General features: G+C 38.9%; 1 protein-coding gene across 3 annotated transcripts in view; it reads right to left on the bottom strand.

Annotated features, from left to right (window-relative positions):
- dock1 (dedicator of cytokinesis 1) overlaps positions 1–24,820 on the bottom strand; it is a 404,255-nt gene that overhangs the window by 185,853 nt on the left and 193,582 nt on the right. For all 3 annotated transcript variants that reach the window (XM_078413630.1, XM_078413629.1, XM_078413628.1), the window contains exon 29: positions 22,995–23,089. In XM_078413630.1, the coding sequence (XP_078269756.1) occupies positions 22,995–23,089 (95 nt within the window). The remainder of the gene's footprint in view (positions 1–22,994; positions 23,090–24,820) is intronic.

Here is a 24,820-nt window from a genome sequence, read left to right as displayed (position 1 = left end):
CAGAGTAGATTTGTAGTTTAAATTTTAAACATACCTGTCCCAGTCATGAAGAGGTATGGACATGAAACATTAATTGTGATTCTCTCTACACAGATACTACCTGACCTGCAGAGAACTTCCAACATTTTCTGTTTTCATTTTTAATGCAAGTAATTCACTTCTGTGGATTTTTCAATGATTTGGTTTAAAGCCAAATCATATCCATTCTGCTATTGCTCAATGAACATTTGGAATGAAGCCAGGGATTTAATAAAGTAGTTACCTTGAGACAAAAATTATTCTCCCATAAGAACAGCATGGTTATGCTGAAAACTGATTCTGCTGAACCTGTTGCAAGGAACAGATAATAACTACAATGGTTCTAACAAGTTTTGTACAGGACTCTCTGAATACTTACATTCGCTTTAGCTGGGATATAATGCTTTTTAGAGTCATGGGGCCATGCAGAAATTCATCACGTAAACATGCTTCTCGGCCCATTGAGTCTTCACTAGACGTACTAACCATCAACCACCCATTTACAGTAATTCTATATTAATCACACTTTTTATTTTTTCCACATTCTCATCAACTAGATTCTACAGGCTGGGAGCAATTTACAATGGCCAATCTGCAGGTCTCAGTTTAAACATTTAAAATGCCCATTTCCTATGTTCAACAAAAAAATCACATACCAAAGAAGAATGAAGATATTTAAAACACTGGATTTAATTCACTTAATTTCGTTATATTGCTGACTAGGTCTAGACAAGGCATTTACTATCAATCCCTAAATGTCCTTGAATTGAGCACACAGTTATGTTTGGAGTTCAGACTAGGATATGGATGGCTGGTTGCCTTTCTAAAACGCTATTAATGTACCATATGGTTTTTAACGACAAAACAGCAGCTTCACGGTCACCATTATTGACACTAGCTTTATATTCCAGATTTACTTAATTAATTAATTGAAATAAAATTCCCCAGCTGTCATGGTGAGATCCAAACATATGTCTCTGGACCATTAGTGCTGGCCTCAGGATTAATTATCCAGTAATTTAACCATAATGCCTGTGTATCACATTTAGTGAATCAGATGATAAAAAAATAAACTTCCCTGTTTGGTTGGAGTTAGGTAACAATTACACACATATATACTGCAACTTCAGGGAATTTGAAACCACGCTTTAATTGCATGCAACCACCTTTTGGTTAATGTGTTACCCATCAGTTCCACAAATTTCTGTGATTGCAATGGATACTGCTTTAAAATTACCATAGTTTGAGCCATAGATTTAAGAGGGTCTCGATCAACCAACTTTGAGAAAAAAAGCACAACTGTTAGCAATTGTAAACCTCTGTGTGCTTGTTACAGCTACTTCAAACAGTAGCACCTCTATGTCTGATACAAAATTTTAGGGAGACATACTTAAAAGATATAACTCCTTCCTAAATCGATGAAAAGTCAGACTTTAAGCTGAAACATTAGCTGCATTTATCTTTCCATATACGCAGCAGGATCTGTTTAATGTTTCCTGCATTTCCAAGTAATTAACACTGTCTAGTTGGCTTAATGGAAGGAGATTTCAGTTGTATTAATGGCCTAACTACTGTTGTTCGACAACTGTCTTCTGACAAAGTCAGTGACTTCAATCATCTGAAGAATCAAGTTTAATTGAAAATATTCAAAAAGTTACCGGACAAGCTCTTTCTCCAAAGAGTGTGCATTTATTATAATAATAATAATAATAATGCATTACATTTATATAGCGCTTTTCAAACACTCAAAGACGCTTTACAGGGATTTCTAGGACATAGAGAAGTGAATAAATAGATAAATAAGTAAACGAGCAGAAAAAGGAGGCAGAAGGTGAGGTGACCTTCAGTGGTTGAAGGCAGTGCTGAACAGGTGAGACTTCAGTGATGTTTTGAATGTGGAGAGTGAGGAGGAGTCTCTGACGGTTTGGGGTAGTGAGTTCCATAGGGTGGGAGCAGCGATGGAGAAAGCCCTGTCCCCCCAGGATCTGAGTTTGGTCCGGATGGGGGGGGGGGACAGGAGATTGGCAGCAGCAGAGCGGAGGGTGCAGGTGGGAGTGTGCCTGTGGAGGAGGTCAGTCAGGTAGGATGGGGCCAGGTTATGGAGGGCTTTGTAGGTCATGAGGAGGATTTTGTACTGGATTCTCTGGGGGATGGGGAGCCAGTGGAGTTTGTAAAGGACGGGGGTGATATGGTCACGGATCGGGGTCTTTGCCAAGTCAGTTAACACAAAATCATTAATTTGAAGTAAATTTCAACTCTTCACTCATTAATGACTGAATTTTTTTTTAACAATATGCAGTGTTAAAACTACGTGCAATTATTTATTGTCATAATTACTGTGGAGCAATGCCCCCCCCCCCCCCCCACCCACCCACCCCACTGTGTCCTAAGCTAATTTTTATTATGTGGAGTTAAAGCAAAACAGCTGCGAGGAACTAAAACAGTATACACAAGATCTCAATGGGTCAGGCAGCATCTGTGGAGGAAAATAGGCAGACAATGGGACCCTTTATCAGACAGCTGTATCCTTTTGTGTATTAACCATCTTCTGCAGTTCTTTGTTTCAACTGCATACAATGATAACACCGTACTAAGTTAAAATGGACACTTGCCAATAATGGACACCATGGTCCATTATAACAAGGGTTTACTGGACTTCAAAATATTGGAGGGTCATGAGTATGAGCAGTGGAGAAGGACAAATTGAAAAGTCTATTCAAAGAATTGTATGCAGGAACCATGATTAAGGGTTTCAGATAACACCAAAATTGGCAAGTACTTAAAAATGAGAAAGAAAGTTGTAGGCTTTAGGAAAATTAACATCTAATTTGGTTCGGCAAGCCAGTGGCAAATGGAATTTGATTTAAAGTTGTGAGGTAAATAATTTGAAGGGCAAGTAAGAAAGTCCTCATTTTGCTAACACCTGACTTATATGCATAAACAAGCTTATACGTATAAACAAGCATTTGGGAGACAGGTGGTGTGGATTTGCTGCCTGCTACTGTACTGCACACGACTGTTCTTGACACTAGCTGGAATTTTGCCATGTCAAACCCAAGAAGAATACATTCCAGGCAACACTTTGATATCCACTTTATAAATCCTATCCAGAAACATGCCATCCAGGTTACCAGTGGTGATCTGTTTAAAACAATCCAAAGCACTTAAAACGTCATCAGTAAAATCTTAAGATGTATAATTATTAGCCCAAAATATGGTCTGGCTAAATTTGTAACATAAATTTCATCTTAAAAATATGATACCGAATAAAATTTGCTCTTACAGAATTTGTGTGAAAAATATAAATAAATGCAAAACGCAGACAAATAATTGAAGTAGTTTACAAAAGACAATTATCCCAGGCTGTCAGTTCACATTGAATGACCACATGAGGTTTAATTTGGAAACTGACAAGGCAAAAATACTTAAGAGTCAGAGTCTTAGAGCATTTAAACAGGCGCTTCAGCCCAACTTGCCCATGCCGACCCAGAGGCCCCATTTACGCTACTCCCACCTGCCCATGTTTGTCCCATGTCCCTCTAAACTTTTTCCAGTCGAGCTCTTGCACAATCATACTTTATCAAACAATGTAACATTCATTTCTAGTTAATTGAGATAACAACCCTTTCACTTCCATCCACAATTCGATCAGAAGTCCTGTGCCTATAGCCCAAACAGGGCAGAACTGTTGAGGGAACAATTTCTCTTAGGAACACCTTTCCACATATACCATTGAATTCAATGGAAGAAAATAGTTTGAATCACAGAAAATCGCAATGCAGAGTTTGCAAGGAATGCTGTAACATGGGGGGGCAGTGTATTTCTCCAGTGTCATGAGGTATCTCCTCAGGGTAGTTCAGATCTCAGAAAGAGTTGGGGAGGTGGGGATCACTGCTGTCTGCTACACCAAGTTTTGCATCAGGTTTGAGGTTTTGATCTTCAAACATAGTTTTCCTCTGGTAGTTTTAAAAGCTACCTGGATGAACATATGAGATTCCATGCTGTGGACCAAGAGCCGAAACCTGGCATTAGCTTTTATGGTCAGCTTGCATACATTGAGCTGAATCGCCTCCTTACTCCATTACTAATTCTGCAATTCCTCAATTAAAAGATATGTTCTGCAAATCTATGTGTCTGTGATGCGGCTGCTGCAAGAAAGATACTAATTGCATCTGGACCTCACTGTTCTTGTATACATGAAAATAAACTTGACGTGATTTGACTTGATCTTTTACTGATTACTTAAAACTCTTCTGCCTCAAAAAGTAAAGCAATGTTAGGCAGCACAGTGATGCAGGCTTCCTCCCACAACCATAAGTGATACTGATTGGTGGGCACCCCTAGTGTAGATTTGTGTTCAGAGAATCAGGTGTAATTGATGTGCATTTAGGAGAGAATACCTTCTCGAGAAATAAGTGCAGGAACAGGATTGCTCTGAGAAATGGCATGGATTCAATGGGTTGAATGGTTTTCTTCTATATTGTAAGAACATATAAAATGAGGATTACAATTTCTGTGCTGCGATTGTGCACAACATATGCTCCATACCCAACTCCTTTTCTGCCTTTTTTGCTCTCCCTATTTACGAGCCCAATGGAAATCTCTAAACCATCTATCACAAACCTCCATTGGTTCAACTAATCCTGTACATTAACTTGATAGTCACTTTCGTATCCTTCCTTTCCAATGTAATCTTTTCCAACTTCAAATCACAGTGCCATGCATGCTCTTCTGATTCTGATCTTCTAGCTGATGCACCATTCTAAGCCATTAATTTTTTTGCAAAAGACTTCACAACTTCATAGTTTAATCCAAATATACTGTTAACTTTAATCTTAACTATTAATAAATTTCCTCTATTGATGGAAATCCTGACTAGAACCTTTTTTCAGGGTAAACCATATATTTATCTAAACATTTATTATGATGCACAGCAAGTTGCTACTCATGATGTTATTAAGTAACCAGCTGCTTTACAGGTCAGACAATTACATCAAAAAGTCACATCTGCCACAAATGCATCTTTCAGTTAAGTCAATAAATGTCATTAAAATAAGTTAAAAAGTAGTAATTAACTTTAAAAAAGATCATCTTTATTATAAGATCTGAGAGTGCTTGTGCATATAATTTACAATTTAAATTAATTCTCTATCATACTTCTGTCATTATTTATTTCTGCTGAATAAGATCTAATGGATTATAAATCAGTTACACTACCACTGGGCATTAGGGGGATGAGGTAATATATGCTGCTACTGCAATGAAGCTTGACACTTTGTTTCAGGTCAACTGGAGCATTAAATAGCCGAGAGATCATAATGTTATTTCTTGCACTCTGTATGGCTATTACATTGGCTTTCTAAATCTAATATGCAGCATGGAAATATCAGTTTTGCAAGATAGTACATTATCTATTGCAAGCAGGACAGATTTATAATAAACCTGTGTTAACTGGAATGCTTAAATAATTTTAAGCAAAATGTTTTCTTTTGTCAATACTAGCAATTTTAAAACTACACAAAATATCAAGCTTATTAACTAACTTTAGATAACCTTGTACTTTATCTATTAATTTTCTATCCCTGAAGACAAACATATATTCAACGTGAAACTTGAACATCAACTAGTAATAGGAAGATACCAATAACAAAAATACAAACAAATGCTAATAGGAAACATTCCAGAAAAAATCAGGAAGCCTTACAAAGCAATGTAATGTTCAGCAAACATTAAATTATATTTTTTAAACACAGATTTCATTTACTATGATTTCAACGAAGAGTCCTTTTTGTGGAATGACAGCTTAAAGGAACTTCAATGCGCGTTTATATTCAATATCACATATACCTTTAACAGGGAAAACCTTTCGATTCCCTAATTAAATAAATTGCTGTTGTTTAGTGAGCTAATACCAATTCATCATTTTACACAAATTCCATTATTAAATTAATTTCGGATTTTTTTCAAATCAATTGTTCTAGCCAAACAACAAACAATCAGCAATTTAATTCATAGCAATTTGAGTTTTATGATTATGGATACAATACCTTTTTAAACCTGCCACAAATCCCATAAGATGACTACAAAGAAAATAGATCACGAATGAAATACATCTAAAATTACATCAGCCATTTGGTAACATGTTACAATTTAAACCATGAACAGCATACAACTGACAGCATACATCAAGGATTCTTACCTTGAAATCAATCATCTTACATATGATGTCATATTTCTGTTTTTGTGAAAATAATATGCATGCGTTATTATGAAGGCAGGAGAACCCCCATAGCCCCGATGGCATTATGATCTCAGTCATTGAGACCAACATCAAAAAATCCTTCATGAGGGTGAACCCTTAAAAAGCATCTGAACCTTGTGGTGTACCAGGACGTGTTCTCAAAAGCTGCGCGGTCCCAACTGGCTGGAGTTTTAGTATCCATCTTCAACCTCACATTACCGAGGTCCCCATCTGCTTCAAAAGGGCATCAATAATGCCGGTGCACAAGAAGAGTAAGTTGGCATGCCTCAATGACTACCAAAAGGTGGCACTAACGCTCATGGTGATGAAGTGGTTTGAGAAGTTGGTTATTGCGTATATCAACTCCTACCTCAGCAAGAACCTGGACCAACTACAATTTGCCTAGCGCCACAATAGATCGACATGTGATGCAATTTCATTGGTTTTCCACTCAAAACCACCAAAGGTCAGGCTGTTGTTCCTAGACTGCAGCTCAGCATCCAATACCATCAACCCCTCCAAACTTGTTATCAAGCTCTGGGAACTGGGTCTCTGCGCATTCCTATGCAACTCGATTCTTGACTTCCTCATCAACAGACCGTAATCAGTGCAAAATAGCAACAACACTTACTCCTCAATAACCATCAGCACAGGAGTACCTCATGGCTTTGTACTTAGTCCACTATTCTACTTATTCTATACCCATGACTGTGTAGCCAGACACAGTTCCAACTCAAATCTTTAAATTCACCGACGACACCACGTTTGTTGGACAAATTATGGTAATTGATGAATCAGAGTATAGGAGGGAGATCGATCGGCTGATTGAATGTTGGCAGAACAACAATATTGCTCTCAACGTCAGTAAGACAAAGGAGCTGATTGTTGACTTTAGAAGAGTGAAGCTGATGATCCACAAACCTGTCTTCATCGATGGGTCGATAGTTGAGAGTGTCAACAACTTCAAGTTCCTGGGGGTGCATATCACTGAAAAACTGTCCTGTGCCCAGCGCACTGATATAATATAAAGAAAGCCAATCAATGCCTCTGCTTCCATAGAAGACTGAGGAGATATGGTATGTCGACGAATAGTCTCTTGAACTCTACATGCAGGCGCATGGTAGAGAGCCTATTGACGACTTGGTTTAGCAACTCCAATGCCCAGGTACGAAGATTACAAAGAGTGAGATCACTGCCCAGTCCATCATGAGTACTGACCTCCCCACAATTGAAGGAATCTATAGAAGGTACTGCCTTAAAAAGGCAGCCAGCATCATCTAGGACCCACACTACAACGTCTATGCTCACATTTCACTTGTGTCATCGGGAAGAAGGTATAAAAGTTTGAAAACCGTGAACTTCAGGTTCAAGAATGGCTTCTTCCCAACAACCACCAGGCTTTTGAACATGACAAACACCAGCTAACTATGAACTACACACTCTTAGTTGCACTCAGGATTTTGGTGGAGTTTTATTAGGGTATTTAATTTATTTATTTTCTAAATATATTTCTGTTTTCAGTTTATATAAGATTAAATGCTCTTTACTTGACTTTAGACTCTCTTGACTTGATTCTTGATCATGGAATGTTCAAACCAAAGTCAAATACATTTTCTGGACATGGAAACTCTACTCAGACATCACTAAAGTCATTATTGACACCAGATTCCTATTGAGAGATCTAGTTTCTTTTCTAACTACAGCATTTAATCAAAATCACCAATATTGTGTTCCTACCATTCTGACATATGGTCCATCAGATTTTCTTTTTACTCAGCTAATGTGTCTAACCAAATGCTAAAAAAGTAAATCACTTTGCATGTTGCATTTGAAATCCATTTTAAATTTGAGCTTTTCAATATGTGTGCATAGTAGTTATGTCTTTACTTAATTGCTTTTTTCTAGAACATTTAAACTACTGCCTAAATCTTCCTCTCTGAATAAAATCAGAGTGAAAGTTTCTGGCAGGAATGATGTTTGCAATGGTGTATAAACTTTACTAGTGGCTATATCTAATGTTTTATGACTATCTGAATGATTTCCTAAAGAATACTGCATTGCTTTAAGATTTCTTAATGGGTCATTTGACAATTTAAAAATTCTTGTGGTATGACTATGAGGATGCTTTTTATTTGTGTATATATTTTGTGGTAGGTCTTTTGGTGCACATTGTATTATTGTGCTCATGACCTACATGAGATTCCTCATTTATAGATGCATGATAAATATTTCATCATGTGCTTTTGTTCCTGAAAGCGTACATATTCTTCTTCAGAATCTTAAGGAATTGATCAAAAAAGTGCTTGTAATCTGCAGCTCTAAAACTGCTCCAGGAACAATTAGATATTGTTAAAATTAATTGTTGAAAAGGCTCAAAAGGTTTGCACATTAAAGAAATGTGAACCTGTGGTGGCACCAGCCATCCCACTGTGAAGTTGTTAGTTTAACTGCATTCTTGCACAAATCCCATTGCTCCCTTCATAAACGATGAGGTTCTTTGCTATCATTAGAACTGTAACAAGGCTTCTTTGAATAATTCTTTTTTCAGCAAATTAAATGCTTAGCTGGCACTTTGTAAACTGGGGTGAATTTAATCAGTATGTTTGTCGTGATGGATTCTAGATTTTGAAAAATGGAAGCTATCCACAGATTTCATGGTCTCTTTATGAAACTTTATTTCTTGGGGTGATTTAAGCAATGGGACAGGTTGGTAGAGGACCGCTGAGTAGCTGATGTTTAATATAACACTCATTCTCTCAGATTTAAAAACAATTAAAATTGAAGCTGATCGTCTTATGTTCAGACGGATCTGGGAGTTCCCGTACACAAATTATTGAAGGTTAATGGGCAATTTGAAAGACAATTGGTATGTAGAGTTCTAATAAAAGAGGATTTAAATTGGAACCAAAAGCAGGGTCTTGACTGGCAACACCAACCATCCCTCTGCCTTCACAGATGCCGTCTGACCCCCACTTAGTCCCACCAGCTGTTTGTTTTTTTCTCCTGTCAATTTCTACAATTTATTTTTTTGTTTATGTTGTCTGTTATTTACAAACTTATTGTGCTGCTGCAAATAAGCATTCCGTTCCTTTTCAGTACGTTTGACAATTAAACACTCTTAACTCTTGTATTTAATCCTGTCACTATTGCCCCACTAGGCCCTTACCTGTCACAATCTACACTGTGGATAGTGCACTTAGATTGAGTTTAGATCCTTTATCCTATCCTTATTTTCATATAATTTATCCATTATTAATCATAAAATAGCAACCCAAACATTAATATGGGAGGTAGGTAAGTACTTGACTGCAGCACAGGAACCTCTCTATTATACAGGTTGAGGGACTGGAAGTTATATAACTGATGTATTAACAACACCACATTGGTTGGCAGGTGTAATTATAGCACTACAAGCTTACATAGGCGGTTCGCATTATCAATGCAGTCAGAGAAATTTATAATGTGAAAATCTGACAGGAAGTGAATGACGGTTTTTAATATATGATTAGAGAGCATAATAATGTTCATTACTTATTTCCATCAGGCAATATTTGTAGAACATCAGTAAAGTTATTCAGAATGATCACAAGAAACATGCAAAATTGTAACGCAATATAATGGAATGCAAATTCTTTAATATTCACATATAAAGCTCGACAGAAATAAGTAATAAAATATCATAATCCTCCATTGTATTCAATGACTGCATCACTTTAAAAAGAATCCAGAAAAAATCATATAAGAAGCATCAATTTGTTTCTACTCGACATAAATATTTAAATTTTTTAGTTAAGGCACGCCAACTTGCAAATAAAACTTTATCAATGTCATTATACTGCAGGATGAATGAGTATAAAATGCTACCAGATAAATAACTTTTGAAAACAACTTGACATCTAAATTAATATTGATATACTGTATAGAAATATTACGATAAAGCAATATTCTATATTGTTGATAGTTTTATTTTATACTGCTTTTGCAAGAGCTGTGCAAAAGCCTAAATTCATTCCTCGTCTGCAGTAATAATAATTTATGTATGCAGGTGAGATATTCTGGCTGACATCAATTTCCATTATAAGTACACTGGCGTATTGACATAATGATTGACATCTGTGTTGTGGTTAATGACTATAATCAATCTGTGACTACTCCTACTGAGAGCAAGCTTAGTAAATAAATACACAATGCAGCATTGAACAATTAGTTAAAAAGCAAAGTGCAGCAATTCTGAAAAAAAAGAAAATTCTGGAAATGCTCAGTTGGTCTGGCAGCATCCATGAAGAGAAATATAAAGGTTGAGAAATTGATCGTACATGTTGAGAATTTTATTTGGAACTTACATGTAAACACTGACAAATTTGGGACCAGCACTTCTCCTTAAATTGAACTTGCCCACATTATGAACAGCACACAATCTATCACCACACTCCACTTCATGGAATCCATCAGTGGAGAACAAACTTGCTGGAATGCCTCAGCACTAAGACTAAAACATTTGGTCCTATATCTTGTGCAGATTCGAGTAATGACAGGATTTGTCTTTCTATTAATTTGAATGGAGATTTTATGGCTATATTAAAGTTAGGGTAAAGTTGCAAATTCGGAATTGTTTCAAGTTATTTCAAACTGTTTTCAAATGGTTTGATTTGAATTTTCCATATGGCTTTAAATTAAACAGACTTTCAGAAGCATTGAAAAACCGTGATGGCTGGGTACATGTCTTTGCCATCTGTCAAAGGCTTTCTAAATTACTTTATGGGTGATACTTGTTTTTGCATGCCCACGTTGATTCTCATCATTTAGAATATGGAGTTACTTTTGAGTAACTAATAGAGACTACCTGTGTAACAATCCAACTATAACATAACTCAGCAGCTTCCACAGGTGACCAACTGCAGCTAGCAAAATCTAGGCCAATGTTAACCTTTCAGGCCAATGACTTTCATAACCATAAAATGGTAGGTACAAAACAGGCATACATATGTCATTGGCACTGTGTTTATATTATTCTCCATTTTCTGTAGAAATCTCCTGATCTACTGAGCAGTTCTACAGCGTTAGCTTCCCTTTTAAGATGCAGAGAACACTGAAGGGTGGCTGAGGATAGAATGAATGGAGAGGTCTGTGACCAAAACAAAGAAAATATTTGTGACGGGAAGGAAGATAAGAGAGATTAAGCAGCAATGGGTTGATGGTGGCAGGGAAAAGAGTGCAGGCAGCAACAGATAAAGCAACAAAACAATTCACAGACAGCATCTTGGATTATTTTCCTCAGTCTAGTGGGGACTATAGCAATGGCAATAATTCTTTTTTTAAAGTCGATTGTAGCTGTTGGTAATTATGCCAGCAATTGTTCCCGTTCTTAATTTCTCTTTGGACCAAGTAGCTTGCTCGACCATTTCAGAGATTAGTTAGGTTTAATAATTATTACTGCTAAACCTTAATTTTACTTCTGAACTTTCAAATTAGGAATTTAAATTTTTGCCAAATTTTGCAATACTTTGCCATTTAATAAGATAATGACTAATTTGACAGTAACTTTTCCATATTCCCACTTAGCCCATTAATTTATTATCAACATTCTTAAGAAAGTCTGTCTATGTCTATTTTAAAAATATTGAGAGCCTGTTTCAACCACTTTTTTGAGAACAAGGGCTCCAAAGACTCTCAATTGACACATTCCTATCTTATATAGGCAGACCTTTCTTTCCAAACAGTGATCCTTAGTAAACAGTGCTTCTCCCACAGAAGAAATATCTTCCCTGCATCAACCCTTTCCAGAACCTCCAAGGTCTTAACTGTTTCAATAAAGTTATTTCTGACTTTTCTAAACAACAGCTGATACAAGGCTGTTTAATTTTTCTCCCCAAGACATTTAAAAAAAATAGAATACTGATAGTCTAAAGACAAAATATAACAAAGCAATCAATAAGCCATGATGAAAACTCTTGATGGATACAAATCGTTGTTCAGTGGGGCCAAATTAGATCTCCTTTCTTTCATACCACATTCACTTGAGATTGATATATTCCACTTGCTTCCAAAATATTCTTTCATAGCTCTATTGTAACAAAGTACTATTGCTAAGGTCTTGACTTATGATAAGAGAGATTAAGCAGCAACTGATGTCTTTTGAATTTGATGTACTTCACCTTCCAGAATTAGGAAATAATTTATTTTATGGCATCAGAGCATTATCCTGTAATAATCTCATAGCATTTTCAGTTAAGTTACAATGGTTACAACTTGAGTTACAACTCAGTTTTCCACAGCTTCCTTCAGTGATCAAAACTGTTTTGCCTGATTGCGTAAAAAGGAGGAAGTGCGCAAGAACAGATTTGGGCTATTGAGTTTGACAGTTAGTCAAGCTTTTAATATGCTAATATGTTATTTTTAGACATTTACTTCATAAGGCTGAGTTTTGAAGTGAAAAACGTACACTATTTCTACTAAATGAGGATACTGCCTCATGGCTGCTAACAGGAAAAACAATCGAAAAAGAAGTTCATCTATAATAGTGATTGAACTTTAACATGACACACCTTTGGACAAAGTTAAGATACATTTTTAAGCATGATATAAATTTAAGTGTTTCAGCTTCCATCTTATTTTTAAAGAGCATAGAGTACATAATTCAAAATGTCACAATATTGTTCTTTAACACCAGAATTGAGCCCATTATGCACAAAGTATCAAGGAAACCTTCTCTAGAAATTACTAAAACCCATGGATATAGAGGGTTCTTTTGTGATGGACTGGCAAATCTGTGAAACAAATATGCAGCAATCTTTTGGAATGGGCTTCATGGGCAAAGCTTATGAACAGAGCAGCTGTTGTGTTAAAAATTAATTCACAGATGCAGCTCTTGGGAACAACATGACAGATGTGATGTTAGACAGAGAAAGGCTTGTGATATGCAAGATCAAAAACAGAACAGGGATACATTAAACTGTAACGTGCATTAAAAATGCCAGTTAATTCAATATTTGATGTAAAACCAACATATTAATCCCTACCAAAGACCTGATTCACTCAGATTCTTCACCAAGGAATTCAACTTTGTGTTTTCAAAAGGCAACCATTTACATCTCATGACAATATCAAGTGGACCTTGCCACTTCAACTTGCCACTCATCAATTACAACACAGTATCATTTTCATGACTCTACAAAACAGGACATTTAGCAATATATATTTGTCAAAAATTGCAGCAGGTTCTTGATCAGATGGTCGTGGGCTGGGGAATGGCTAATGGAGTTTAATGCACATAAATGCAAAGTGTTGCTTTTTTGAAGGGAAACCCAGGGCAAGACAACAGTGAATGGCAGGGCCCTGGTGAGAGTTGTAGAGGGATCTAGGAGCACAGGTAAATAGTTCCCTCAAAGCAGCATCATAGGTACATATGGTGGTCAAGAAGGCTTTTGGCATGTTGGCCATCAGTCAGGATACTGAGTACAGAAGTTGGGATGTTACATTGCAGTTGTACAAGATATTGGTGAGGCCACACTTCGAGTACAGTGCTCAGGTTTGGTCACCCTGCTATAAAGAATGTTATTAAGCTGGAAAGCGTGTAGAGAAGATTCATGACAATATTGCCTGGACTTGAGGGGATGAGCTATATAGGCAGTGGTTGGGCAGGTCAGGACTTTATTCCTTGGAGCACAGGAGTTGGAGATCTGATAAAGGTCTAGAAAATCATGAGAATAGGGTGAATCCAGAGTCTATTACCTCGGGAAGGGGAGTCAAAGACAAGAGGATTGACGTTTAAGGTGAGAGGGACAAAATTGAATACAAACCTGAGGGGCAACGTTTTCACTCAGAGGGCAGTGGATATATGGAAAGGGTTCCCAGAGAAGGTAGTTGAGGGAGATACTATAATAACATTTAAAAGACACTTGGGCAGGTACATGGATAGGAAAGATTCATAGGGATATGGGCCATATCCGGACAAATGGGACTGGCTTAGATGCGGAATCAGCACGGACGAGTTGGGCTGGCATTATTACACAAGGTGAATTGCCAGATGTGATCTCTTACCTGTTAACATTTATTACAATTTCAATATCAGTAATATGCATTCCCCATTCATGAACTAATTGTCAGATGCAGCTGGATAAATACCACACTGCCACATCAAGTGTTTTGCAGATCTACAAAAGATATACTTTAAAATATCTATTATTTTATTATAATTAAGTATTCTTATTTCATATTTTAAAAAATGCTTTATCTGCCAAACAGCAAAGTTTGCTGAACACCACCAGAAGGACTGTACTGTAACCTTCTGAAGGGCAATTATGGCCTTGCCTGTAACACCCACATCTCAAAAAGCAAATAAAAATATAAAATAAACTAGCATCAGTAAAATAAACCTAAGGAAAAATATATATCATTTGGGAACTTTAGCAATAGCCTAATATCTCTTATATCTAATAACTAACATTTTAGTGAAACTGAAATTCTCCTGGATGTAGCATTCACTTGCAAAATATTGAAACCTATTACTTTCTATCTTTTACATAATCCTCACATAAATTATCATTTCCCAAACTTATGATAGTTTGGTAGCCCATTCATTTTAGTCAGCTACACTTCTGAGATGTAAAACAACTCGCTTACCTCTTTCAAAGCTTTCATGCACGTATACAAATACCGGAGATTTTTCCACAATATTACACAAGGTGAATTGACAAATGTGATCTCTCACCAGTTAACGTTTATTGCAATTTCAATCTCTCCCCTTTTTTTTACCTCTTTCTCCCTCCCTTAGTCTTTTTTTGGCTATTTTCTTTGTTTTTGCTACTTTTGAAAGATGAGTTATCTGGCAAAAAAATTAGTTGCTACATCTGAAGTGGGAAATCGGCAATTAAGGGGGTTTCCAGTCGAAAAGGATCCCACTCCTCATTATTCATTCTTTTTACATAACTACATTATTTTATCTCTTCCTCTAACCCTTGCCTTGCCTACTTGCTCTAAAAACCATCCCCTTATTTCTATTTATTAATTTTAATATGATCAATTTTCAGATTCTCTACCATTTAAAAAGTATTATAAATCGTGCATTTTACAACCAGCAGGTTGAAGGCATGGCTTTATTGGCTCTCAATGCTTTCAGGCACCCTTCAGTCTTTGTACAGGAATTCTGTCTTTGATAATAATGTGCAAGAAGTTGTGCTACTTAAATGGCTAACCCAGCCCATGATATATAGCCTCTTTCTTCTTTGTTTATTAATTATCCTAATGTCATAGTGTTCTGGAAGCTGGAGGTGGTGGGGGAGCAGATGTTTTTTAGCCTGAGAGGTTTGTGGTTGTGTTACATTTTCACCCAAGCAACTGCCTGAAAATGATCTAGACTTTGCGTAGTTGGTCTCTTTTTTAAAATAGTTAAATATTGAATCTCAACTCTGACAACTGATTATGTCTCCATAATCAGATCCAATTTTCTTTCTGCACTAGCTCATATGCTCCTGAAATCCTCATACATTCCTTCCTTGACTCTGAACTCGATTTTTCTAACATATTAGTTGTTCTACTCTTCATAAAATTGAAATCTTTCTAAATGCTCCTGTCAATATCCTAGCTAATAACAAATCATATTCAATCATGTTCAGCAGGCCAGCTCTCCAACATTGGATTCTGGTAGAGCAAAAGGTAGATTTCACTATTTTTCTTAAGTATCCCAAAATCCTATTTTGCTAGCACCGGCAGCTCTGCTTTCAGTTCCTGAGGCCCTAAGGTCTGGAATTCCCTCATTAACTTTTTTCTGTTTGTCTCTCTGTTTCACGCTATCTTTCTTTCCTTTTTAAGGAACTCCTTACCTCTTTGACCGAGCTGTGATCACCACTGACTTCTCTGAGTCAGCATTATTTTATTTTGCCCACCTTTATGACAATGTCTTGAAATGTTTTGCTTTGTTAACGTTGCTTCATAAATGGAGCCTATTATTTCTGCTCTATTTGTTTTAGAGTTATCACAATCACAATCCCAAGTATTTTACATAAATGCAATTTGACTAGATGATTGATTTGATATTTGAGAGTCCAATGAGGGAAATCGTTTGGAAGTTCATTCCAGCACTGGAGAGTTACCACAGAAGAATGGTAATAGTCAGAGACAAATAGAAGCACTGAAAAAACACAACACTTTTGAAAGATGGCAGGACATGGTTTTGCAATCTGTCAATGGAATTCTCAGAAGTTTTTGTGCCTGGCACATTTAACTAAAGGTCGTGGCTGAATTTGCAAAGGACATTTTCTTTCAGGAAGTTTGTATCAATGCATACACATCAGATATTTTCTGGATAATTTAATATCCAAGTAGCAAATAGGGCACGGAGACCACTCAGCATAATCCAGGCCAGAGAACTGTTTCAATTGATATTTTACCTTCTATGAATTCAATATGCAAAGGTGTAGCCACATGAACAGCAACAGCTGAAAAATCTAGATTCATTCCAGGGAAAGTGGTGAACTACATTGTGAAAGATCTTTCTCAACCCAAATTCACCAGTCAGCTGTGGATCGTGCAGTTCATTATGGTGTGTTCCAGGGTGCAGTCTTCCTGTGGGTGTCTGGCTCCCGGCCATCAATGAGCTGCAGTACTGGGCCTCTCCCAACATGTGGCTGACCGCACCTGGAGTACTGTGTGCAGTTTTGGTCTCCAAATTTGAGGAAGGATATTCTTGCTATTGAGGGCGTGCAGCGTAGGTTCACTAGGTTAATTCCCGGAATGGCGGGACTGTCGTATGTTGAAAGGCTGGAGCCATTAGGCTTGTATACACTGGAATTTAGAAGGATGAGGGGGGATCTTATTGAAACATATAAGATAATTAGGGGATTGGACACATTAGAGGCAGGAAACATGTTCCCAATGTTGGGGGAGTCCAGAACAAGGGGCCACAGTTTAAGAATAAGGGGTAGGCCATTTAGAACGGAGATGAGGAAGAACTTTTTCAGTCAGAGTGGTGAAGGTGTGGAATTCTCTGCCTCAGAAGGCAGTGGAGGCCAGTTCGTTGGATACTTTCAAGAGAGAGCTGGATAGAACTCTTAAGGATAGCGGAGTGAGGGGGTATGGGGAGAAGGCAGGAACGGGGTACTGATTGAGAGTGATCAGCCATGATCGCATTGAATGGCGGTGCTGGCTCGAAGGGCTGAATGGCCTACTCCTGCACCTATTGTCTATTGTCTATTGACTACAGTGACAAGAATAGTGTTGACAGCTCATTCTGTCATCTCTGCTGTTTAAATTGAAAAATTGTGAATGTTTTCAATGTGCACAAACTTTGCAACCGCTCATGCTCTGTCAGAAATTGATGTTCAAAAACCAATAATTAGAAGAGAAAAAATCCACACACACTTGAAACAATTTAAAACACTGAAAAAACAACATAAATAGCAGCTATATTTACTCTCACCCTATAACCAACTGGTCCCATTAATTTCAGCTTAGTTTACTTGCATATGGTTAACCTGGCATGGTTCAGCAGGTGATTTTCCCAGGATGGGAGGTGGTAAATCTGTAGAAGTTTGCATTCTCTATTGGACTTGAGGAATCTTACCAGGTGTTATGGAGGTCCAGCATTCAGCAGCACAGTTGCCCACGTATGGGCACATCACTGATGGATTTGAGCGGACCTCAGAGGAAGATCTACCCTTGCATGTAATGTAGTATTTAATATTAATGTTTATACAGTTCGTGAACCTAATACGAAGGTAATTAAATTGGCAATAACTCGATGCATTTCAAGAGTAAAGTCACAGAAAAACCAAGGAAATATCCGTTATAATAATCCAAATGCAATACATGGCAGATGCTGGAAATGTGAAATTTAAAAAAAAGAAAATGCTATAAATATTCAGTACATCAAGTTAAATCTATGCAGAGAGAAAAAGGATTACCATTTCAGTTCAATGACCTACATCAGAACTGGTAAAATTGAAAAGTAAACAGATTTCAAGTTACAGAGAAACAGGAGTAGAATGATAAGAAGGGATGCGGTGGAATAGCACGTGAGGCTGTGTCTGATAAACAAGGGTCATACAAGCTACAGAATAATGGAAGATACATCTGGACGAGGTGTAAGAAGGTGACGAGTGAAATCTGCAAAAGACAGGCGAGTCTAAATCACAGAATACTGGAAATGCTGAAAAAACTGTGGATGATGTAAATCTGCAAAACAAAATTAGCAAATGCTGGAATACTCAGTAGGTCCAAAAGTACCAATGAAGAGAGAAAATCATTTTAGTTTCACCAAACACTGGTGGTCTGTCCACTATACCAACTGGAGATCTCAGTCTCTCGTCATTTTAATTCTCCTTCCTATTCCTATACCTACCAGTCTGTCCTCGCCACCCTTCACTGCACTACAGGGGTAAGACCAGACTCAAACTAGAAGAACAGCATCTCCTTTTCCATATGGGTAGCCTACAACTCATACAACATGAACACTTAATTCTCCAATTTTAGTAACTCTCTCCCTCCCCCCCCCCCCTCTCATCTACACAGTATTCCCTCTCTCCACCTGCGTACATATTTCTTTCTACTCTCTGCGTACCCAGCACCCAGTCCTTTCCCCCTTCTCCACCTCTGACATTCGCTCAACTCCCAGACCTCCCTGCCACAGGTTCTCCCCACACCCCATTCCCTTCTACACATCATCACTCCTTCCAATTCCACTCCTCAACTTCCTTCCTTATATTCCAGCATTTTCATCCTTTTTTTCCCTCCACCTTCAGCCTTGATTACCATCTCCACCCCTCTTCCCCCCACCTGTCTCATCTGCTAATCAACCCCGCCTCACCTGGACCTGCTAATCGCTTGCCTGTTCATGCCATAGCCCTTCCTTTCACCTCTTTCTAAAAGCTATCTCATCTCTTCTCCATCAGTCTAAATAAATCCCAATCTGAATCCATTTCCCTCCACAGACCCTACCTGACTCATTGAGTTCCTCCAGCTGTTTGTTTATTGCTCAAGATTCCAGTATCTGCAAACTCTTTATTTTAGGTTGATGGGTCTCCATCAAAAATAAGAAAAGTTCATACACTATTGTTTTAAATTATAGAGAATGTACACCGATAGATATAACAAAGGAAGTGTCTGTGATTTGGTGGAGACCTGATGTGACTGGATGAAGTCATTGGTGAAGTTGCAAACTGAGAGAGTTTGGTGAAGGCATTACTTGAAGATTGTCTGGAGGAGATGCAAATAGAAGATGAATGAGGGGAGTGAAGAATAAAGTCCTGGAATAATGTAATGCAGAAATTGCAGCTGTGAGAAATTTTAAAATTAATTCTGGAAATATCCAAATGCACAGACTTGCACATAACCATTTTAACTTTATTTCCTCCTAAAGGGTTCGTACACTTGGAACAGCAAAAAATTCAAGGACTTTTCAAGGACTTTCAAGGTCCAAAAATCCCATTTTCAAGGGCCTAAATCCAGCAAACACTGATGGTTTTTTCCAGTTTTTCTCCGTATAGGTAAAAAAACACTGTTTTCAAAACTGTTGATTTGGTGTGTATATGGTTAATTAGTAAATCCTACGATGACTTTATAGGTTTTTTTACTTTATGCGGTGAGTTCTCCTCAACGCTCCCCGACTCTTTAACTTGTCCGGGAGCCATGGAACCGCGGCGGCGGCTGCGGGGACTGGAGGCAGAAGCTGCCAGCGAAGGTTCACCGGAGAGTGGATCGCCACCGACCCAGAGCCGGGACGAGGCGAGAGATCGCAGCGCCCCCTCACAAACAACAAACCCAAGGAAACTTCCCTCCTCGCCGCCGCCGCTCACCCCAGGGCTTCTGAACAACAACTACAACACTTGTGGTTGTTCTTATTTCGCTGCGCTAGAGGGAGACAGGGCTAGGGAAGAGAGTGGAGGAGCAGCAGAGATCTCGCTGGCGCTGGGAGAGCGGGGAGAGAGAGAGGGGGGAGAGAGCGAGGAGGGGGAGGGAGAGAGGGGGGAGGGAGAGAGGGGGAGGGAGAGAGGGGGGAGGAGAGAGGGGGAGAGAGAGGGGGGAGAGGGAGGGGGAGAGAGAGGGTGGGAGAGAGAGGGGGGAGAGAGAGAGGGGGGAGAGAGAGGGGGAGAGAGAGGGGGGGAGAGGGGGGAGAGAGAAGGGGAGAGAGAAGGGGGGGAGGGAGAGGGGAGGAGAGAGGGGAGAGAGAGGGGGGGAGAGAGAGAGGGGAGAGAGAGGGGGAGAGAGAGGGGGGGAGAGAGGGGGGAGAGAGAGGGGGGAGAGAGAGGGGGGAGAGAGAGGGGGGAGAGAGAGGGGGAGAGAGAGGGGGGGAGAGAGGGGGGAGAGAGAGGGGGGAGAGAGAGGGGGGAGAGAGAGGGGGAGAGAGAGGGGGGAGAGAGAGGGGGAGAGAGAAGGGGGGAGAGAGAGGGGTGGGGAGAGAGTTGGGGGAGAGGGAGGAGCGGGTGAGAGCAGGAGCACGAGGAGGGGGAGGGTGTCAGAGGGTTCAGTGTCAGAGGGGCCAGCGAGATCTGCGCCACTCCTCCACTCTCTTCCCTAGCCCTGTCTCCCTCTAACGCAGCAAAATAAGAACAAACACAAGTGTTGTAGTTGTTGTTCAGAAACCCGGGGTGGGTGGTGGCGAGGGGGGGAACTTTCCTTGAGTTTGATGTTTGCGAGGGGGTGCTGTGATCTCTCATCTTGTCCCGACTCTGGGTCATAAATGAATACCAGACAAGAAACATATTCCTGCTTCTTCAATGTCTTTATTCTCAGCGGCAAAGCAGGTAAGAGAATATGCAAAGAGGTGACAAAGACAAACACGTCTTATAACAATGTTTCCCGACTTTTAATAAAAATACGCATTATAAACGATGAAAAAACACCACATTACTCTGCATGAATTTTTTTTTTATCATAAAAAGTGAATTTTCAATGACTTTCAAGGACCTATAAAAAAATCCAAGGATTTACAAGGCCTTGAAAAACAGTTTTAAATTCCAGGACTTTCAAGGACCGTACGAGCCCTGCTCCTATACTGTTTTCTGTAATGACTCCATTGTATTCTCCCAATTCCTCCAGTTCTTTTGTATCTGATGATAGTAATGCTTCCAATATGTCTTAATGCAAAGTTTCCCCACCATGATAGTTGACATGCCTCTCAATTATGCCTATTCCATCAGTCCAATTTTTGCTCTTAGCACATTTTCCAACCGGCCTCCAAAGTCAACTGATCATCAACTGCAACCTCCACCTGCCAAGTATAATTTTTTTCTCCTACCTTTCAGCATTTCAAAGAGGTCAATCGTTCTGAGATTCTCTGGTATACTTATCTATCTTGACCACCACCCACTCCTCTTCCCATTCAACCACAGGAGATGCAACATCAGCACCTTTTATCTTTTCTTTTTCCACCATGCAGAGATTTAACCAATGCTCCAAGCAAAGCAGTGATTCACTTACACTTTGTCCAATTTGGTGTACTGCCATCATTGCTCACGATGTGGTCTCTTCTCCACTCGAAAAAACATATTCATTTTTTACAAAACTTGAGCAGTAATCCTGAGCCAATTGCCTACAATGGTTTTGCCACACCATACCAACTCTAATAAACCTTGGGCCTCATACAATGTCCATTTCTGATGAAAGGTCATCAACCTGTAATGTTCACCCATCTCTATGTCTTCATGGATACTGTCTGACCAGATATTACCAGAATTCTGCTTTATTTCACATTTTCACTACCCACAGTGTATTTTATGTTCATTCATCTCCGTATCCTTCTATCTATATGTCCTCCAAAATGATCATCTGCAATTTTACCACAGCCAATTGCATCATCTTTTGGTTGCCATCCATCATGGAGATTCCTTTTGCTCTGTTTATCCCACCCGCTTCGCTGCAACTTAAAACATACCTGTTTTCTAACAGTTTCTAGTCTGATTAAAGGTCATGGATCTGAAATAGCAACTGCTTCTCTCTACATTTATGACTGAAATGAGAATATCTTCACTGTGAAGGCTTAGTCATTGATTACATTCAAAACAGAGATATGATCAATTTCTGGTGCAAAGAATGTGAAGATAATGCAGGAAATGCCGCTGAGCGAGAAGGTCAGCCGTGATCTTGATGAATAGTAGTTCAGGTTCAAAGGCCCAGGCATCTACTCCTGCTCCTATTTCTTATGAGATGATAATGTGAATGTGCGGGCAAAGTGTAACCTGGCATGTGAAAGTGTCCAACCCCTTCCTGTTAAAAATCTACTTTGTGCCTTTAATTCTCAGCATGGTTCACCTTTCACAACTCAGTAATCAGGTTACATAGCCACTGGGTAATTTAATACACTTGGTAAAGGTCAAAACACTTTGATCTGTTGCTACCGCATTTAGGTTCTTCCTGGTTATGTGGAAGGTCATGTGGTTAAAAAAATCTTTATTTAACATATGAATATAAGCTCAAACAAATGTTAAAATGTATAGATTCCACCAAATTCAGCTATCGCCCCCTCGTTCTGCAATTTGATTTTGTTTTGGTAGGGCCATTGAACAACTTAATGTTTGTGCCCTGGTTTCCATTTATCACAAGACTTTTCTTCTTATTCCCTCTTCCCCTCTCCACTTTCTCTGTAACTTAAAACATGTTTTATTTCGAATGCTTTCTGATGATCTGCTATAAATCTAGATTCTGATATGTTAAACTAATTTGCTATTTTACATAAAAGCACCATTTTCAATCAAACCTGTAGACACATCTCAATAAAATCAGTAGCTCTGTTAATACTTACTTATTCTGCATCATGTTCATTATAACCCAGTCAGCAAGATAGACATTCTTTCCAATGAGATCTTTGAACATGATGAATGTTTCCATCAGGAAATCCTGAAAGAGCACAATTGTTAAAGTTTTACAAAGAACAATTACATCGTGAAAGATGGATTATAGCAATTTCACATAAAACTAGTGTTTTCCTTTTAATAAATTAGACATTTTAAATTAATTTTATTTCATTTTCCACCTTCATTTCAATCAATGAAAAATCCAATTTAAATATCCCAATAAGTTCATAACAATTTGCATCAAGCAGTTAATTGCATTATTAGAATACCGTAAACCCTCTTTTCAATGGACCCCTTTATAACAGATTTTGGTTAGTGGACGGACCAGCCAAATGCCAGGCTGCCACCCCTCTGACAAGCTACCTCTTCTTTCTGTTGGCCATCGCTTTGGCCACTTGGCCTTTCTCCCCCTCCACCTTCTCCCGTTGCTTTGTCTACCCTGCCGCTCTCTTCTCCACCACCTCCTCCTCGTACTCCCGATGCTTTATCCACTCGGCCTCTCTCCCTCTCCTCCTCCTTCTGCTCTGGAGTCACCAACATAGTCCACCAGGGAAGATATCGGTGATCGCGGGGGTAAAAGGGGGAGGAGGCTGCGGGGAGCGGACAAAAGGACGGGTGAGAGGATGGGGAGCCCCACGGTACAGAGAGCGTCCTGTTGATAGCGGTGGCCTGAAGAAAGCCCATCCTATTGGGGGCTACAATGTGAACGGCAACAACAGCATCAACCTGTGAAGAAGGGTTCGCTGGTGCAGACCAGTGGTATCGGCGCCTAGCTTTAAGATGAAACGACACAAAGTGCTGGAGTAACTCAGCAGACTGAATCAGTCTGAAGAAGGGTCCCAACATCACCTATCCATATTCTCCAGAGATGCTGACTGTCCTGCTGAGTTACCCCAGCACTATGTGTCTTTTTGTGCATAAACCCACTTCTGCATTTCTTTGTTTCAACTGCATACAATGATAATACCTTATGCAGTTATAGCAGACTATCGACAATAATGGAGATCATTTGCCCCCCCCCCCCCCCCCCCCCCCCCCCCCCCATATGCTCTGTTGTAATGAGGTTTCGCTATATGGAGTTAAAACAACAATGTTGTTTTAGTGCATTCAATATTGATCTGCCCGATGAACTATGGGGTCTTTATTAATAGTACTCCGCAGATAAGTCTGGTGGGCATCATACGAAAGATGCCTCACTTCTGAATCAAGGATGGCACGAGTTATGGCTCAGAGATAACACTCTCCTTTGAGATGGCTGTGTACTCAATTCTTATTCTGAAAACGACAGAGACGGGCACTTCAGTGTAATACAGAAGGAATTTTCAATAGCTGTTATTTCGATTATATTTTGCAATGAATTTTCTTTATGTTAAAGAGTGACTTTGCTACAGATAGATTCTATTTTCAAACAAGATTGTATCATCTTAACATTGCAGTCTAGCTGTTGGGATGATTCACTAATCAAAATGCTTCTCAGGTCACCTTTTAATAGTATTTTTCCCACTAAACGAAGTTGCTAAAATCCAAAGTTTAAGGGGATTTTTCATATCTTTGCAATAAATAAATCTACAGATTATTTTAGCATTTGTTTTTAGATTTGACCCTGTGTTAGACTAAGACTATTTGATATATTTGCCCAGAATTTCCACTGAGCTGAAATTAGATTCTGCAGTCTGAGATGTACTTAATCATTCAGACTGCATCAATATTTTTTTGTCAACTCTACCAATGGGATATTTTTCTTCAGGTTCTACCACGTTCGTAGATGAACCTT

This window comes from Rhinoraja longicauda, chromosome 16, assembly GCF_053455715.1.
Source record: "Rhinoraja longicauda isolate Sanriku21f chromosome 16, sRhiLon1.1, whole genome shotgun sequence".
NCBI lineage: Eukaryota > Metazoa > Chordata > Chondrichthyes > Rajiformes > Arhynchobatidae > Rhinoraja > Rhinoraja longicauda.
This window is presented reverse-complemented; position numbering and strand designations above follow the sequence as displayed.